The following is a 19735-nucleotide window of genomic DNA, read 5'->3' on the forward strand; positions in this document are numbered from 1 at the left end:
ATGCACCCGGCCCACCACAGGAGTCGCTAGAGTGCAACGGGACAAGGAAATCTCAGCCTAACCCGGACAAATTGTGCACCGCCTCATGGGTCTCACAGCCTGGGATCGAACCCGGGTCTATAATGACGCCTCAGTGCCCTAGTTGCAGCGGTCTCATTTTAACAAACAATTGGTCCCCCCAAAAAATGTGTCCCTCCGTTGAATTTCAAAATCCTGATGTGGCCCTCGAGACAAAATCTTTGCCCATCCTTGCTCTAGACCAAAACTAGCCTTACAGCTGAACTACTCAAATGGCCAAGGTGTTTCGAATGAAGTAGTAAAAAACCTTTGTTGGAAGCCATAACACAGTGCAGAGCCAAAGTCAAACATCTGTCTCTCATTATGAGTTTTGCAGTGCAATATAATGCAGTGCAGTCCACACATCCTCTCCTTCAATGCAAATGTCATGTAAACTCAGAACGTTCATTTCTGGCCCTCCACCGTGTAGTTTCTCTAAGAGACTACAATCCATAGAAACCATTCCGCATTAAGAGATAGATAATGATTAGGCATTGAGAAATTAAAGCTTTGAAAAAAGTAAAAATGATGTTCCATGAATTTAATCGGTTTGAACAATAAGTACTCCCTATTCCAATACACAAGGATGAGTGTTCAACATCAATGTTCCACTCATCTCCCTCCCCTTGAAAACAAACAGGAGCACCTTACCAAAGAGATGGAGCAGAGTACACAAGTAGAGCACCTTGGTTCTCCCAAGGCAGGTATCAGCAAACCATCCCACCATCACAGGAGTGAGTGTACTGGCCCCCACAAAGCACAGGTTAACGGTAGCAGCCTGGTAGTGATCATAGCCCAGCTTCACCGTACAGAACAGGATCATGTTACACACAATCCCAAAGAAGGTGAACCTCTCAAACAGCTCCACCAGCAGGATGCAGATGATGACTTGGAGCTTTTTGCGGGTCTGCTGGGGACGGTTCTGGGGCAGCCCCCTGCTCGGGCACGGGGTCATGGAAGGCCGACACAGCTGGTGGTGCCCCCCTTCCATGGGGGGCCGACGCAACTGATGGTAGTGCCACCCCTCTTCCGGCAGCCCTTGGAGGTACACTGCCACCATACTGCCTGCCTGGTTATCTGTCTGCCTGGCTGGCTGAATGTGTCTAAGAGAATATAACAACAGAGAGAGAACACTGGGATGAAGCGCCTTCCTTCTCAGAAGAGGAGTGACTGTAGAATCCAGGGCTGGAATTATACACCTTTCTGTGAGTGGTCTGGAACCGGAATGGGGTGTCGGTGACCAAAGTGTCCCCACTGGGTGCTCTGTAATTGATCCTGTTGTGGCTCAGATGTGTCTGCTGACTAGGATGGTAAGGTCCCAGCAGTAGTTTGATTGGGGGCCACCACGAACAAATTATGCTGTGCCATATGTTCCCTGTGACCCATACACGGGTGTGAGTGATAGGAGATATTTAGGAAGTGTCCCTGACATATTTTCTAAATGAGCTTCAGGGTATACTAATATTGTTTTGAGGGCTCCTCTGTTACAAAACAGAGGTAATGATAAAGGGATAATGTGCTTCGATGGTTTCTGTAATGTTTATAGTGTATTGATAAAAATAATGGAGTTATGAATAACTGATATTAAATTAATCATTTTTTTTCCTACATTGATAAAAAAATATATATATATTTTCTAAAATAGCAAAGACTATAATTCTGTGTGCTGTGTTTTGTTATCAAATCCTTTGAACAGTGAGTTCTCTGGCTGTGCCCTCATCGCCACCCAAAAAGACTACCCCAAAAAATGTTACATGTTTATATCAAATCAAATTACAGACAATTGAAATAGAGGCCAACACCATTACAGACACCTAAATTATGTCACACTCAACCGCTAGAGCAGTCTTCCAAAGTGAAAGTTAATTTAGGTTCACCCTGAAGAGGTGCTGCCACAATTAGACAGCTTGTGTGAAGTGTGAGACCTTGAAGTGTCAGCAGGTCTCCTTAATATAGCATCTCCCTAATGGTTGGCCTGGCCCATAGAAAAATAACCGCATTGTACAATTTCCAATATTTAACGTTACCCCTTTTTAAGAAAATGAAACAGTCTATTTCCATGTCAATCAATTTTTTCATGGTTGTCACTAGTTACCACAGCCACAAAGTCAGAATTATGACTAAACCCCGCCTATTTCTACAATTAATCTTCTTAACATATGATTTGACACCTAACCTTAACTCTAACATTAACCACACTGCTAACCATATGATCTAACCTTAAATTAAGATCGAAAAACACATTTTTACTATAGACAATTTTAACTTTGTGGTAACAACCCTGATTCATAATGTCACTGTGGTTACCGCACAGCGTCAACACGGGGCGTCACGTTCTGCGTTGGTGATTGGCTAGACATTGCGTGGCGTATCATGGGGATTTTTTTTTTTTGTAATCACAACCAAGTAATCAGAAGGAAAGAGAAACATCCAAATGTTTCTTAGATAGTCCTCGATGTCACTTCAGATTAAATACAATTTATTTATTTATAAAGCCCTTTTTACACCAGCAGATGTCAAAGTTTTTTTTTTTTTTACAAAAATCCAGCCTAAAACCCTAAACAGCAAGTAATGCAGATGTGGCTAGGAAAAACTCCCTAGAAAGGCAACCTAGAGCGGAACTAGGCTGAGGGGTGGCCCAGTCCTCTTCTGGCTGTGCCTGGTGTAGATTATAAAAGCAGGGGTGACCCGTCATTCAGGGCAGGTGAGAGCCCCACCTGTTTTGAGCCCTATTGCATGTTATTTAGGCATTAATACATGTCTCATATCAGTTCGCTGGCGTCTACCTATAATTTATCTTCATATCTTTTGCTTTCTTGAGTAAGGAAGCTCCAAAATACAGGTGTTTCAGCCTAGCTCAGTGCTTTCTGTGGTGGTGGGGCAGCCATGATTGGCTTAGTGTTCTGTCACCACAAAATCTAAAAGTCAAGCCCCTTGGGTGCTGCCATACAGTTACATTAGAAGTGCCCAACTAAGAAGACCCAAGGTCATTGGCCACAGATATAATGATGTCAAATCACGCTATATCTACCATAGCTTTGATTGGACTCATGTCATCATACTTTCAAAATCTTAGCTAACAAAAGCTAGCAGTCATCATCATCATGAATCAAGTCGACAATCTACTGGCAAATCCCTTTCAATCCTTGTCATATGAAGATAAATTATAGGTAAAACGTATCGGTGCTCACCGACCATTGGACATAAACATTACACAAGTTGGAAATTCAACAGTGAGTGGTTTGGAAGGAATCAGTGGCTAACTGATTCGGAACGGCAGGTAGCCAAGTGGTTAGATCGTTGTGCCAGTAAGTGAAAGGTTGCTAGCTCGAATCCCCGAGCTGACAAGGTAAGAATCTGTCATTCTGTCCATGAACAAGGGGTCACTGTTCCTAGGCCATCATTGTAAATAAGAATTTGTTCTTAACTGACTTGCCTAGTTAAATAAAAACTGCAAGCAAAGCAATCACTAGCCTGCTATTCAGTGGAGTGGGTGGGTGTGTGGTCCAAATCTGGGTTTAATGGTCTCTTTTCCAAGCTTAAAAGGATAAACATTCAACATTGGCCATGCTGTCGATCCAGCATGATTTCTGCCGTGTTCAAAACAACTGGAAACTGTGAAATCTCTGACTTCAGTGTGTTCAAGACAACTGGGAACTCTGACTGGGAAATAAGTTTTGAACTGTTATCCAACTCAGAATTCCAAGTTCGGGCCTCTTTCTAGAGTTCTGACCGGAAGATCACTTACGTAATGATACAACCCTGTTTTTTTAAGTTCCAAGTTGTTGGCCCCCGAATGGCGCAGCGGTCTAAGGAGCTGCATCTCAGTGCAAGAGGTGTCACTACAGTCCCTAGTTCAAATCCAGGCTCGATCACATCTGGCTGTGATTGAGAGTCCCATAGGGTGGAGCACAATTGGCCCAGCGTCGTCGGGGTTTGGCCGGGGTAGGCCGTCATTGTAAATAAGAATTTGTTCTTAACTGCCTTGCCTAGTTAAATAAAGGTGAACAAAAATAAATTGTCTTGAAAGCGCCATAAATCCAGAGAATAACAGCCTTTGATGACAAAATTTGCCCACGAAGGGTGGCCGTGCCACCTTCCAGTTCAAGTGAGCACAGTACAACAAGGTGAGTCCAAGAATGTATTTGCTGCTGCATAAATTATGTAGTATGCCAGGGAGTTATGTATACTGTAGCTAAGAAAGTAACACTAATTATATGCTGTTAGTAGCCCATGTGCCTCACCCTTATAATTTGGTCCATTTTCCCCTCATCATTTAGCCTACTGTTCTGACTTGGTGGTGCACATGTAGCCTATTGCCTATTTTAGAGGAATGTCAAATCAAATATTGTAAGAGCTTTCAATGTCTGCTGATATGCCTCCTTTATTCATCCTACTGTTCTGTACAGGGAGAATATTGTAAGAACGGCCCATGTTCTGAATTCTGTCGCTGTACATTTCAAAAGTGCTGAACAAATAGTTATTGACTACGTCCGTCCTAGCTCGCTTATGAATATCTTAATTGAAATTACGGATTGCCTCATATCTGCTCGTCATCCCCTTATGCCATAGTTTGTACATCTCAATTGTCATTAGAAACCACATTTGTTTAAGCAAGTCAGCCATATCAGCTATGTTTTTTAAAAGGCAGTAAATGAGGCTGAATGAACTGTTTCGCAGCCAGACAAGGCTCCGCTGATAGGCAGGTGTAGCAGTGGTAAGGTGTTGGGACTGCTGTTGGGACAGCTTTATATAGGCCCTAACAGTTTGTGGGCACCATGTGTCACCGTTATAGTGCAGTTCATGTATTGTTTAGTGTTGTGTGTGTAGTGGCTTTGCAGGCATGCATCAAAATATATATATTTTTAGATTTACATTCTAAAATCACCACTGTATAAGAGTTAAGGCCAGAGCGTTCTTCAAGATGTTCAAACATTCATAGATGATGTTACGAACCCCTTTGGCCCTGCAGTCTAGGGGGGATGGAAACGAGACCCGTAACATATCTCATGCAAATCATAACAGTAAAAAGGAACAGTGAGAACTAAAAAAAAATCCACAGACAACTTAAACCTACTATCAAACACTTTGAGTTCATTTTAAATGGGGTGTGGGGAAAACAGGCTGAGCTGGACCCAAGGAAAGAAATAATAAATATCCCAAAACCCCTAAGCTAGTCTTACCTGCTTCAATAACCGCTAGCTAACTAACCAATAAAATACAGTGGGTGGTCCACCCAGTTCTAACTAGGATTCTTAGACAATGTTTTCCTACGGGTAATGTATGCCCATGGGCGACTTGTCTTGGCATCCCCTTTTCCCACCAACAAACAAACAGCCATTCAACACAACCATACATACTCACAGGATAACGGACAAAGTGAGATGTAGGCACCAAAACAAGAAGAGATAATAGCTCAATCCAAACAGAAAGAGAGAGCGTTTGGGAAAACAACTGACTGGGTTTTTAAACCAAGGGAAAGGGAATGTGATTGGGTAAGGGAAAAGGAGGAGGTGTGTCTTCAGATTGATGACTGATTGGCGACTGATGACTGCCACCTGTGACTAGGGCAGAAGGAGAAAAAAACAAATACTCACAGGATACCTGTATCCGTAACAGATGACCAGCAGGTTCAAATAATAATCACAATTGTTGTAGAGGGTGCAACAGACAAGGTAGCACATCCAGTGAACAGTTCAATGTTCCATAGCTGCAGGCAGAACAGTTGAAACTGGAGCAGCAGCATGACTGGGGACAGCCAGGAATCATCAGGCCAGATGGTCTTAAGGCATGGTCCTAGGCTCAGGTCCTGAGAGAATTAGAGGGAGTATACTTAAGTTCACACAGGACACCAGATTGGACAGACTGACCCTAGCACATAGCCTCCAGTATCTATGCTGCAATAGTCTGAGACAAAGCAAAGCAACAAATTGCACGCATAACTAGCTAACTAGCTAACTAGCTCATTTGCTAACTGGCAAACGTGCTACCTAACTAGATAGCTAACTAGCCAAGGGAAGCTAGTGCCAGAGGATTAGCTGTCTGACCCTTTTACAGTAATTAATCCTAACCATATTCAACAACAGTCTGCTAGGCTTGCTAGGGCTGTTCAGCCCTGCAAATAGCTTGGATAACTTTACTAATGTGTGGTCAAGCTGGTGGGTCTTTGAAGCTCTGATTTGGCTGGTCTGTAAACGTTCAGGTAGCCATGTACATGACGCTCGCTAGATTAACATGAATTACTGCTGTTCATAGGAGTTGCTGTTCAGTTTTAGGATCCCCTTTGCATAGATTTGCTTTGTTGCTGACACATCTATATTTTATCAAGTTGTTTAAACTAACTAATTTCCTTCTCTGTGACTGCACAATACATCAGCAAGAGGATCCACAAAATAAAAATGGCTTGTGCTCTTTCTTAGCTCAAGTCATTTGTTTGTTTGATAACAGGGGGGAAGATGTCAAGCTTCCCTGCCTCTGCTTCCAAGAGTTTAAGCTGAACTCCTCTGAAGATGTACCAGGACAGTGGCAGGGAACTGCACCGATCCAAAAGTGTGGACTATGACTCGACACGCGATGCCACCTACCCTCTGCTCTCCCCCATTTACCAACACGACAGCTATGAGAGTGATGAGGACCTGTCTGCAGGTCACCACACCCATCAGATAGACACCTCAGCCACACAGAGTAAAGACGCCAGACCCCTCTCACCCATCAGATATGGTTGGTGTACAAGAGCAGTATTACCCAACTTGACTCAGCAGAAAATGAGCTAAATTGTCATTAGCACCACCCGCTGTTTAGCTAGGGTTGATCCCCTCATCAACAAGTAAGGGGATAGTTTACCCAAATGACAAAATGGGACATTGGTTTCCTTACCCTGTAAGCAGTATATGGATAATGTATGACAGCAATCCATTAGGGCCGGGTGATACCAGTATCACGATACTCGTTAGTATCGTGGCAAGGAAACAAAACATGAAGCGGATATAACTTCTTTAAGAAAACAACCCTAATGTTGGAAACAAAAAGCATTATGTTGTCATCCAGAGATAAATGTATTTATTTTCCAAGCTACAGCACATAGCTGTTTTACATACAGCAAGCAGGTTTTTAAAGGACCAAAGAGTCTGTCTGCTTCGTGTTTTTATTTTTGCCATGGAAACATGATCCACCACAGAAGCCCCCAGAGAGGACAGCAGTGACCGAGGTGGAGGATCTAGAGGCATCTCTCTCTTTGCATGAGAGAGGTGGCTGGTCTACAAAGCCAAAGAGGAGCAAAAAGAAAGCAGAGGAGGTGCACTGGCATATCTTTTTCTTTTTTTTCTCTTTTCGGCAACTCCTGTTTGCATTTGAGTCAGAATTTGATAACTTAGTTGTTTTTTTGTTGTTGTTTTTTTATCCCATTTTCTCCCCAATTTTCGTGGTATCCAATCGCTAGTAATTACTACCTTGTCTCTTCGCTACAACTCCCGTACGGGCTCGGGAGAGACGAAGGTCGAAAGCCATGCGTCCTCCGAAGCACAACCCAACCAGCCGTACTGCTACTTAACACAGCGCGCCTCCAACCCGGAAGCCAGCCGCACCAATGTGTCGGAGGAAACACCGTGTACCTGGCCCCCTTGGTTGGCGCGCACTGCGCCCGGCCCGCCACAGGAGTCGCTGGAGCGCGATGAGACAAGGATATCCCTACTGGCCAAACCCTCCCTACCCCGGACGACGCTATGCCAATTGTGCGTCGCCCCACGGACCTCCCGGTCGCGGCCGGCTGCGACAGAGCCTGGGCGCGAACCCAGAGACTCTGGTGGCGCAGTTAGCACTGCGATGCAGTGCCCTAGACCACTGCGCCACCCGGGAGGCCCGATAACTTAGTTGTTGATAATTATTGATATTTTCAGTTCTGTAAATTAGGGTCGCAAATGTCTCCACATGGAGCGCCTACTGAAGGAGAGGAATGAGGAACCGTAGAGGGAGCAGTAGTAGAAGAAGAAGATGAAGAAGGTGGTGGAGGAGATGATTCAGGAGTGGCTGCAGATGAAGAGCCCCCTTCTTTTCACCCAGTTATTAGCACAATCCCAGAGAGGAACCGTGCAGTTTGTGTGCTTTCTGATGCGTACAGTATCTGGGCACCTAAAGGTGGGAGTAATTTTTGTGTTATTGTTTGCCATCTCCAGGAGAAACAGCTGAAGGAGAGCAAGGGGCAGAAGGAGATGCAGAGGGAGATTGAAGAGAAAGCAGAGGAGAAGTACAGAGAGTGGTTACAGAGGAAGAACCTGGAGAAAATACAGAGAGAATGTAGGTTCCTTAACAGGAGCCTTGTAGAATTATTCATATAATTATTCAGAACCGTTAACTGTGAGAATGGAAAAAGAGGAAAACGAATGAAAATCTTGGAAATGTTTTGTTGCTTTGCTCTCTACATTAGCCTGTTGTTAGAAGAGATCGTCATGTTAGCCATTTGCAAAATATTTCCATTTTCTCTCTCATGCTAACTAATGAGCAACAACACACAACTAAACAATGTTATTGAAGAATACAGCAGTTTGCTGAATGCTTTGCAGTTTGCTGAATACGTTGATATGAAGTTGATATGAACTTGTGGAACTGAATTAACGCAAGGCAAATTCCTGTAAATGTTAATTTGAACTAGGGTTTGAATGTTTCTGACAAATTAGCTTTGGTTTCCATGGAAACTAGTATGAGATGTTCCGGTCCTGAGGTTGGACCGCTTGTGTTGTAACAGGAGGAGGCAGCCAGTAGAGGGAGCGCAGACAGAGAGCAGAGGGGAAGTTTAAGAAATGGCTTTGTGCACAGGACAAGAGTCGACCCAGTCCCAAGGCACCCGGCTGCCCACGAGGTGACATAACGGTCTTCACCTTGTTTAGTGTTGTCATTGTGCCATATACACTTTGTGGAGAATGCTAATTATGAGGGAATTAAGTCAAGGTCAGAATCTGTTGACACACCTCAATTTCTGCAAGCTCCACCCCAAATGAATACCTGGCTGACACATGCGTTGCCCATAATAAAATTCAAGGTCAGAATACCCGTACAAAAAAAAGATTCATAAAAAGGGAAAGAAGTTCCATTTACGCACGCAACTCCGGTCTGAATTCTCCCCAAACTGTATTTCTCAGATACAGTGGGAAAAAAGTGCTAACAAAAATGCTAACATGGTCACATCAGTAGAGAGCTGTAGAATATTAGTCAATAACAGGAGATATGGTGTCAGTGGGTGGGTGTTTGTGTGCATGTAGTCAATAGTAGGATGTGTGTGTGTGTAGCCAATAACAGGAGATATGGTGTCAGTGGGTGAAAGATAAACATTCCTCAGGCTACAGTACTTAATGTGGAACCATCATGTGACACACACACTGAAGAACAAAATGGTGGCCAGGTATGGTGCACAGTGCCTTTCACTCACATGCATTGTTCTGTGTCCAGCCTTGTGTCCATGTGCTTCTGTGGGCTGAGATGACAACGAACCAGTGTGTCAGTAGAGAGAGGAAGAAGGTCATTGTATCGATTGAGGTCAAATGGATTCATTCCACAGATTAAATTAAATCAGCCCTCATTAACAAGATGTCTAAAAACAACAAGATAACTAATGTAAAATACACTGGGCCCGTTAATGTAAACGGGTTCAGAACTTTTGTTAAACAACACAGTTAAAAATATATGGCAAATAGAAATCAAAACTAGATGCTCGTCAGATATAGATGGGAGGGGTTGAGGGTAGCTAAAGAATGGAATTAAAAACAAACAAAATAACTTTTGTCAAATATACTGTGTCCGTAAAATGTATATAGTATGTATAAGCTAGAAGTAGAAGCCTAAGTGTTGTTGTCTATTAGTTTACTCCAATTAGTGGAGGGGTGGTAGGGTTTGGGGAAAATAATTAAGGGAAATATATATGTATATATACTATATATATATATACTATATATATATATACTATATATACACAGTATTGGAAATGATGCAGACAATTACATTGATGGAAGCTACAATCTATCTGCCCTACCCCACCCAAGATGTTTACTGGTAAATGCCTAAGTGTTTGTCTTGTGTTTTTTCGCCTGCTCTATACTTAGCCTTTATCGTGTGGTTCTGAATGCACTGGAATGTGTTAGTTGACGGCAGTCAGGAGGTGGCAAATAGTGATAGAGGGGCAGCCCATGTGTCTCTGTCTTCGTGTGTGTGTTTCTCAGTGTTTTATATGCAGCTGGGGTCCAAATGACAGCTGTCGAGACAAAAGAGTCGTGGTTCCATTTCTCCAGGAGCAGCTATAGGAGTGATTCCCTCTGTTGAAGGATGTGTACCTACAGTAGTGAGCCTTGTAAGCACCCAGAGACAAGTCTTAGATGTGATTTCTTGATAAACAAGAAACTTCTCACTGACTAATCCCTCCTTCCTGTCCTCACAGACCCTGGACCTTGCCTAGAAAACTACAATTCCCAAGACGCAGCGGTGCAGGTGGCCAGGCAACTGATATTCGCACCTGCCAGGAAAGGTAAGGGGTGTACCTTAGCGGTCTGTGAACGAATGAGAGTGGGGAGAACAACAGAGTAGAGAGAGGGATATGCATAAGTACACTAACTGCACAGGGAAGCAGTTGGAGGAATGAGTGATTTGGATGTATACAACCTATCCTAAATGGAAATTAAAAAGTTCCAGCATATTGAGGAATAACATGTTATATGTGATGTTGTTTCTACTGTGACAGAATCTGTTGGAGGTCAACATTTTATTTAGTGTGTAATGATCTCACCTGAGGAAATACCTGAAGCGGTGCCGAGTAGGGAACACTTGTAGAGGATACAGACTACTGAAGCGGTGCCGAGTAGGGAACACTTGTAGAGGATATCGACTACTGAAGCAGTGCCGAGTGGGGAACACTTGTAGAGGATATCGACTACTGAAGCAGTGCCGAGTGGGGAACACTTGTAGAGGATATCGACTACTGAAGCGGTGCTGAGTAGGGAACACTTGTAGAGGATACAGACTACTGAAGCAGTGCCGAGTAGGGAACACTTGTAGAGGATACAGACTACTGAAGCGGTGCTGAGTAGGGAACACTTGTAGAGGATACAGACTACTGAAGCGGTGCTGAGTAGGGAACACTTGTAGAGGATATCGACTACTGAAGCAGTGCCGAGTAGGGAACACTTGTAGAGGATATCGACTACTGAAGCAGTGCCGAGTAGGGAACACTTGTAGAGGATATCGACTACTGAAGCAGTGCCGAGTAGGGAACACTTGTAGAGGATATCGACTACTGAAGCCTTATCTTCAATACTTCTTCAGCAATGTATTTTCTGCGTAACTACCATTTTTTTGTTTTGTTTATTCAGTTCCCCAAGACAATCTGAGTAAAAGGGACATAGTTCAAGTAGGAAATATTCATGTACTTCTTTAGCTCCTCTTGAGGAAGAGTTCTCCCCATGTTTCTGAGTAGGATGTGACCAATCTCTGTCAACAGTTTCAACTGTTATTGATGCATCTAACAACGTACAGAGTAGAGAACCAGTTCTGTCACTGCTGCAGGGCATCTCAGCCTGGCCCTAGTTTAGTGGTGTCTGACTGGCCCTGTGGTGATCCCTTACCATGCAGTCCTCTGTGCTGGAGCAGGACGACTCCTTTGACTTCCTCTTTAAGATTGTCCTGGTGGGAGACTCAGACGTGGGGAAGACCTGCGTGGTCCAGAGATTTAAATCTGGTGTCTTCATGGAGAAACAGCAGAACACTATCGGGGTGGATTTCACCGTCAGAACCATGCTCATCAATGGCAGGAAGGTCAAGGTAAGAAGCATGTGTACATTCTCTATTTTTGTAGGATAATCAATCATACGTACAGGACATGTCTTTGCTGTGTCATTATTTCAGTTTTGTCAATAGGCCTAGCTAGCACAACTGTCTTTACACAGTGCAAATCCTTATACATAGTCAAAAGAACAGGGGTGGTCTAACTAACATTTGATCACCCCGCTGTGTATTTTCTGGGTGTACGCCAAATGACTACAACTGAGTGTATGAACGGTATAAGTGTTTTTCTAGGTGCATGTTTGTCTGTGTATTTGAAAAAGGGAAGGGAGATGATTTTGGACCTTAACATCTTGTCCATGAATTAGTGCCAAACCTCCCTGTACCAGTTTCTCCTCCACAGTGATGTATGTAAATAAACAACCCACAGTCACTTCCCTGTTGAGTGTTTGCCGAAACGACTGGATAGGTGTAAGCAATATGGTCTCCAGCTGGCCTTCCAATGTGTTTAGGGGAATGTTCACCGATCTTGGGGAAAGTGCTAGGGGTGGTTTTTCAACGGACACTTTGTTCCTTAGCTGAGTGTGTGTGTAAGGAATTACTGTAGTGTGTGTGTGTTCTCCAGCTGAAGTGTGTGTCGTCTCCTCAGCTGCAGGTGTGGGACACAGCTGGACAGGAGCGTTTCCGCTCAATCACCCAGAGTTATTACCGCAGCGCCCACGGCGCCATAGTGGCCTACGACATCACACGCCGGCCAACCTTTGACTCTTTGACACACTGGATCCAGGAAGTGGAACAAGACGGGGCTGCAAGCGTTGTGCTCATCCTCATTGGTGGGTGGGAGAGACACAGGAAACACATGGCTTTATATAAACTCTGTTAAAAAGCCTACTTGAGTTGTTAATGACATAACAGATGTGGTGCTCATCTTCTGGCGGGTGAGAGAAATGTCTGACACCAACTTTCATCAACAGAAACTAAAATAGAAAGACACATTTCCATCTGTAACTTCCTTTGCTCTTCTCTCCTAGGGAACAAGTCAGACCGGCAGTCGGAGAGACAGGTGCTGTTTGAGGATGCCTGTACCCTGGCTGAGGGGAGGGGTGCACTGGCCGCCCTGGAGACCTCTGCGAAGGAGGCCCAGAATGTGGAGGCAGCCTTCATGCTCATGGCCCGGGAGCTGATGGTGAGGAACGGCCTCGCCGTCACAGACCAACACTCACAGGCCTCCCCACACATCTTCCCAAACTCCCATCCAATCCATGGCGCCGATCCTACAGACAGGAAGTCATGTTGTTGAGAGAATTGCGTGGGAGGGTTTGTGGTGCTGATAACTTGTCTGGAATCAACATCGCCTACACAGTCCCTTGACCTTGTAGATGTAAAGCAACAAAGCCCACTCGTTTTCGACGGCTTACATCTACAGGTGCTGTCAAGAAGTGTGCTTCGGGAAGGGGATGAGTGTACTATATTGTGTGGATGTGATATGAGTACTCTACTGATAATGGCAAATATCACTGCCACTGAGTGTACCAGTAGTCAAACACTTGTTACCAGTACTTAAAGGCCTCCCGGGTGGCGCAGTGGTCTAGGGCACTGCATCGCAGTGCTAGCTGTGCCACCAGAGTCTCTGGGTTCGCGCCCAGGCTCTGTCGCAACCGGGAGGTCCGTGGGGCGACGCACAATTGGCATAGCGTCGTCCGGGTTAGGGAGGGTTTGGCCGGTAGGGATATCCTTGTCTCAGTATGTAAAATGTAATAAAATGTATGCACTCTACTGTAAGTCGCTCTGGATAAGAGCATCTGCTAAATGACTAAAATGTAAAATGTTAATGTTAAAAGTATCCCATGCCACCTGTGGCTTATCGTACATGGGGGGGGAATGATGTATTTACTTTATTTGTTGGATATGTAACAATTATTTACTTAAACAGTGAGATTTCTGTCCTGCTAATGCTGAGTTTTATGGTGTCCACTCTAGCTTCCCGGTGATAAAACCTACAGCTGGCCTTCCAGGGACAGGATGTGGGGAGGTTGTGACTGTTAGAGGAGTAGAATAAAGGCCTCAATGGTTCTTAAACATCCTGGCCTGGGAAATTAGGCCAGGGTCGGGGGTGTAGATAGAGATAGGATTGGCTCATGGTGCCCCCCCAATCTATATGGGAGGGGTAGAACCAAGCATTCTGGGTATATGAACTGCATTGTCTGTATGATTCAGACTCTCAGCCTAACGGTCTCATTATTACAATAATTCATCAATATTAAAGATGATTGTTTGAAGAAATTACCAAGTCTCTCAGTACTGAATTTCCACGACCGGTGGGGAGAAAGACTGGTTTCAGTGAACACTTTATTGTCCTTCAATTTGTCAAATACAGTGTTGTATTTATGACAATTCCAGTCACAAGTCTTTCCCTCAGAACTTTTGGCCAATTGAACATAGCTAAAAATGTTGACATCCCTGCATAAAACACTCAATAACAATCTCATAAAAATAAATTGTTTAAAAAATACAAAATGCTTTACATCCCCACAATGGCCTGCCTTCACATGGTAATGGCTATTGTAAGACGCTCCAAACGTTACTTGAACAGTCAGATGTTTAGTTCATGGTAAATGGAACAACAAGCCTTGCATCAATTGTGGAGTCCATCAAAGAACATTCCTGAACTTAAACTGGTCACTTGTATGAAGTTGTTCCTGTGATTCTGCTACAAGCCTGGATAGACAAATATATCGTAAAAGCTAACCCATTACAGTAAAGTAAATGGCCTATCAACAGTGTATTTCATGTATTCAGTCCACTAAGAATATTATTCATCAAGCCGAAAACAGTCATGATAGCCACAACAGATAGCATTACATATTCAAACATCGTGCACATGTTGATTTTGTTTCTCCCCACCAGACGCGTTCATGACACGCAGATTAAAATACCAAAATTCTATTTTAGCACCTGACTACGCCCGCGTGCAGTTTGGATGAACTGATTGAATAACATGCATACATTTTGCAATGCTCGTGCACGGAACTAAACAGGTCTAGTCAGCATACTACACTCCTTAGAACAGGACACGCAACAGAAATATAAAAGTTAGGGAAATCTCAATGGCAGTACAGTATGGTAAATGTGCATGGACATTCTAGACGTGTGATGTAATTCGCTGTATGAGCGACTGTACTAGCATGGCCGAGTGAGGCAGTTGAGGACGTTTTGAAGTATCTTGGTCACAGAGGGGTCTATGTGAACTCTTAGAGCCTGTCCTAACCAAAGAGAGGCTGTGTTTACACAGGCGGCACAATTTAGATTTTCTTGCCACTCATTTGTCTTTTGATTAATCAGATCAGCTCTGAAAAAGATAAGAAAATAAATCAGAATTGGGCTGCATGTGTAAACACAGCCTCAGAGACCCAGACATTGAGCTGCTGTTAATTGACTTGGCAAGCAGTGCTGTGACCAGGGTACAGGACAGTATTAGGACTCAGGCCCCTACTCCAGGGGCCATCCCTCCTGCTGGAACACCAGCTCCACAGCCTCCTTCACATCCTGCACCATGAAGGATGGCTGGGTCAGGTTGGGGTCAAAGCGGAAGTCCCTGTGACCGTGGAAGATCCGATGCTCTGTAACCGTATGCCTGGGGTCAGGGGGCAGTTCCTGCTGGTCCCGGCTGTACACCCCCGTACACACCAGGATGGAGCTGCACCCCACAGGGAGGGGCTCCTCGCCCCCGTACGCCCCTGTAACCCCTCCCATCTCGGCACAGGTCATTTCGTGGGGGTCCTCCAGGGGTTGGCTCTGAGGCTCCCCCCCTCCGAGCTGCATCAGGGCCCGGGTGCGGTGGCAGGACTGTAGGTAGCGGTTGTAGAGGTTGGCGCCGTAGATGTCTGCCATGGGGTTGTCACTGAGGGAGAGACGGAGTAAAGGCAGAGTGTTAAGGGGGCTTGAGTTAGACAAGATGGAATACACAGATTGAAACAGTATCTATGCCGGGCGGGCAGGCAGTCACCCGATGGCGTAAACAGTATGTAACCCAGGCAGGCAGTCTCACCCGATGGCGTAGAGTCTCTCCACAGGTTCAGTCCAGCCCAGACTCTCAGCCTGCTGTCTGATGAGCAGCTCAGCATAGTTATAGGTCACCACACTGGGCTTTCCGATCAGAGCATCATACTTCAGCTCACAGCCAGTCACCTTCTTATACAGACTCTCCAGACACACCAGAAACATACCGTGACCAAACCTAGCAAACAGGGATATTTACAACACACATGTTCTGTTGTTTACAACAATTTGGCTACAAGACCTAAATTGCCTTGATGGTATTCTCTGAGTGGAAGTGCGTGTGTTCCCACCTGGGGTTCTTGGCCTCAGCTACCCACATCAGGTCCATGTTACAGGCCAGCACTGGAATGTGAGGATACTGCAGTGTTGTCAGGGCATTCCCAGGCTTCCCATTGGTTAAGAGCACATCCATTATTAGCTGGAGGTTGGTCTCCCATCTGACTGGCTCACCAAACAGAATGATGGCTAAAAAAAACAATGTTGAAGACAGTCAGTCAAAAATCAATCTTCCGTAAGTTTCAAAATATTTGTTTTATTTGTATATATTACCTTCTATCGGGGGTAACTCTTTACTTGGTGGAACCTGTAAGATAATTCAACACTGTAAACATGCTGGAGATACGAATGGTAAATGCATAAGAATTGATGCGTCACAAACGTCTAATTTAGCTCTCCATTCTCCTCTTTCATACCATTATTAGTTTGTTCCTGCTGAACACAACCCAAGTCACGCTCTTTCTCCTCCAACTAAATCCTCACCATGTCTTTGGGTCTTCTGTTGTGATCCACCATGTCCTGAAGCGGATAGGCATCCCTCAGCATGTCTATGGTCACAACATTCTGAAATCCCAGACTGTTGTTGGATAGATTAAGGTCAAACTCAAAATAACAGAACATTAAACAGAGCAAGACAATGAAACACATTCATAAAGGGAGAGCAGCACGACAATGAGAATTTAAAAAGGTTTCCTGACATTAATCCTTTTAAATTATTGGACTTTTAAATTAATGATATACCCATTGATTCTTGAATAATATAACTTATAAATGCCTCATGAGCTTTTTTCAGCTCTCTTACCCTATGAGAACCCAAAATAGAGGCTTGTTTTACGCCACTGTTTGTAAACTTTGCAATTGTAAACAAACACTAAAGCCTCAAAACATGGCTTAAACTATCATTTATCATCATGGTCAGTCCTTGCATCAAAAACTATGTCTATGAATTTGAGAGTGGTTACAATTCTCCAGCCCCATCCCTCAGCTGTTTACTGCAACAATGGGGGGCTTTGTAATTGTTTAAACTGCAGATTTCCCCTTTCACTGTCCTACTGTTTGCCAAACAGTTCAAGCCAAAATCTATACAAAGACCTCATATTTCTTGGGTTACTGAACGGCTCAGGAAAACAAATGTGTGCTTAGTTTGCTCAATAGATGTCTTCTGTTGTATTACAGTCTGCCCATCAGTTTTGATCTCAGTGTACAGTTGACATAGTTGGCTGTGAAAGGATATCCTTTGAGGACAATAGAGAATTAATCTATATATAGTATATTGCTATTCACCACTTTTAAATGACTAAAATGTTGTGTATATCCCTAGACATCTCACAGTCGTCGTCCCAATTATCACTGCTGCTCTGTTACATAGGTAATCTATCTCTCTTCAAATATCATGGAAAGAGTCACCCCTATGAACACTGCTCTGCCTGGAGATTAGTAAGGATACTTGTGAGCCACTTCCACCACTGGGCCCTGGCCTGACACCAGCACACACATGTTGTGATACTGACTGAACATACGCAAAGGACTGTGGGACAGCATCACCTGGTCTGGAAACACCTGCGGTGGAAAACACAAGCAAAACAATCAGTAAAGCACAGAACCAGTTAGTGCAGGATTGTTGCATGCAATATAACCCAGATGTTAGTGGAGGAGTGTTGGTTACAATATAACCCAGATGTTAGTGGAGGAGTGTTGGTTACAATATAACCCAGATGTTAGTGGAGGAGTGTTGGGTGCAACATGACAATATAACCCAGATGTTAGTGGAGGAGTGTTGGTTACAATATAACCCAGATGTTAGTGGAGGATTGTTGGTTACAATATAACCCAGATGTTAGTGGAGGAGTGTTGGGTGCAATATGACAATATAACCCAGATGTTAGTGGAGGAGTGTTGGGTGCAACATGACAATATAACCCAGATGTTAGTGGAGGAGTGTTGGGTGCAATATGACAATATAACCCAGATGTTAGTGGAGGAGTGTTGGGTGCAACATGACAATATAACCCAGATGTTAGTGGAGGAGTGTTGGGTGCAATATGACAATATAACCCAGATGTTAGTGGAGGAGTGTTGGTTACAATATAACCCAGATGTTAGTGGAGGAGTGTTGGGTGCAACATGACAATATAACCCAGATGTTAGTCCAGGATTGTTGGTTACAATATGACCAAATCCATCACTGACCTCCACCTCCAGAAGGTGAGACATGTCAGTATGACCCAGATTTTAGTGCAGGATTGTTTGGTGCTATATGACAATATGACGCATCTCTCACCTCCACTTCCAGCAGGTGAGACAGTTGTTCAGCTTTGGTCTGCCTCATAGAGTTCCCTGCGTTGGTCACAAACACCACAGGCACTTTGTACTTCCCCTTCCTGTCCACCAAGCTCCTAAAGATCTGTTTGGCTGCAGGGATGGGTGTGCGGCCCCGCACTAGCACCCCATCGATGTCGAAGAGGAGCCCGAACAAGTTGTGGCCCTGTAGAGACAGATGAATGGTGTGTGACGTGCAGCCTTTCTTCAGTGGACTTTGAGACGATGGTTTATGGTAATGGTCTTGCATCCTTGTATGTGTATAGGCCTTAGGCCTACATGCTGGACCAGACCACCCTCATTTTCTTTATGGTCGGCCTTTAAAGTGGGTTAGTAGTGGGATTAGTCTGCAGTGATACAGCGACCAACGTAACAGTTAAACAACTCAACAGCAATGTCCTGAACTGGTCCCCTTCTGTAGAAGGGTTGTCCAAGCCAAGGACAGGACAGGTAAAGACAGACTGCATTCTAGTGGTGTGTTTACATGCACTATTTTATGTCCCTGTCAACCAGCTCTTTCAAGTTAAAGCCGGTTGGGAGGGTATTTTAGGACACAACCTTGGCAGGGACTGTGACTAATTAATTACAGCTAAGTGTAAAGGTGTCACATGGGAAACTGTCTAGCTAATCTTGCCAACTCGGGTGAAAATATTCAGTCAATGGCATTTGCATGGTAAACTACTATCAAAGTCACCAGATTGGAAAACTGCGTTTGAAACGGAGATTTGTAGTTAGCTATCTGGAATGTGAATAGTGACCACACTTTGAATCAAAGTTTGATTTCGGTAATTAGTTAGCTAGCTAACTATAAACGAGCCAGAATCAACAATGAAACATTCGACTTACATTGCTGGAACTCTGTGATGAGATATGAAGTTGTTTGCCTGCTCCTGCGTGACTTGATTTCAGGAGTCGCCAACCAAATTTCAAAACGTTACATCTTTGCAGTAACTCTGCCATTTCCTCTAACGTTAGCTAGCAAGCTTAAGCTAGCTAAAACAATCACTACAGACAAAAAACACAACAGCATTAACGTTACACACTACCAAGCACTAACTAGCTATAGGAACAACGTAGCTAGCTATATCATACACGACAATAGAAAGTGAAAAGTGTGCCATCTCTAAACTTGATAGCAAGCTGCCATATGAATAACAGATGGCCACGCTTTGGCTTGCTTGCTTTCCGTCAGTGTCAACCCATACCGCGCTTGCGCACATCTCAATTTTATGGAAGTGACGATTTCTACATCGAATTGAGCCAA

At 44.2% G+C, this 19735-nt stretch overlaps 3 protein-coding genes and 1 pseudogene across 4 annotated transcripts in view; 2 read left to right on the forward strand and 2 right to left on the reverse strand.

Moving 5' to 3' along the window:
• The window catches only part of slc15a5 (solute carrier family 15 member 5), a 32159-nt gene extending 31005 nt beyond the window's left edge, over positions 1-1154 (reverse strand). The window contains exon 1 of the mRNA XM_055922241.1: positions 709-1154. Within this exon, the coding sequence (XP_055778216.1) occupies positions 709-1117 (409 nt within the window). The 5' untranslated portion in view covers positions 1118-1154. The remainder of the gene's footprint in view (positions 1-708) is intronic.
• A 5358-nt stretch (positions 1155-6512) lies between these two features.
• LOC129855008 (coiled-coil domain-containing protein 34-like) lies at positions 6513-11754 on the forward strand (annotated as a pseudogene).
• LOC129855007 (ras-related protein Rab-19-like) lies at positions 10584-14103 on the forward strand. Of its 2 annotated transcripts, none has more exons than XM_055922239.1 (3): positions 10584-11856; positions 12473-12650; positions 12849-14103. In XM_055922239.1, the coding sequence occupies exons 1-3, from the start codon at positions 11662-11664 to the stop codon at positions 13115-13117; spliced, it is 642 nt and encodes a 213-aa protein (XP_055778214.1). In that variant the 5' UTR covers positions 10584-11661; the 3' UTR covers positions 13118-14103. The 2 variants fall into 2 exon arrangements, with proteins under 2 accessions (XP_055778214.1, XP_055778213.1); XM_055922238.1 differs by having other exon boundaries at positions 10586-11856; positions 12467-12650.
• Positions 14104-14149: 46 nt separating this feature from the next.
• On the reverse strand, positions 14150-19683 carry hdhd5 (haloacid dehalogenase like hydrolase domain containing 5). Its single transcript, XM_055922237.1, has 8 exons — positions 19318-19683; positions 18434-18637; positions 17600-17712; positions 16636-16729; positions 16426-16459; positions 16167-16341; positions 15866-16054; positions 14150-15718 (listed from the first exon to the last, which is right to left on the reverse strand). The coding sequence occupies exons 1-8, from the start codon at positions 19429-19431 to the stop codon at positions 15307-15309; spliced, it is 1335 nt and encodes a 444-aa protein (XP_055778212.1). The 5' UTR covers positions 19432-19683; the 3' UTR covers positions 14150-15306.
• Between the last annotated feature and the right edge of the window lie 52 nt (positions 19684-19735).

Source organism: Salvelinus fontinalis, chromosome 5 (genome assembly GCF_029448725.1).
Source record: "Salvelinus fontinalis isolate EN_2023a chromosome 5, ASM2944872v1, whole genome shotgun sequence".
Taxonomy (NCBI): Eukaryota; Metazoa; Chordata; class Actinopteri; order Salmoniformes; family Salmonidae; genus Salvelinus; species Salvelinus fontinalis.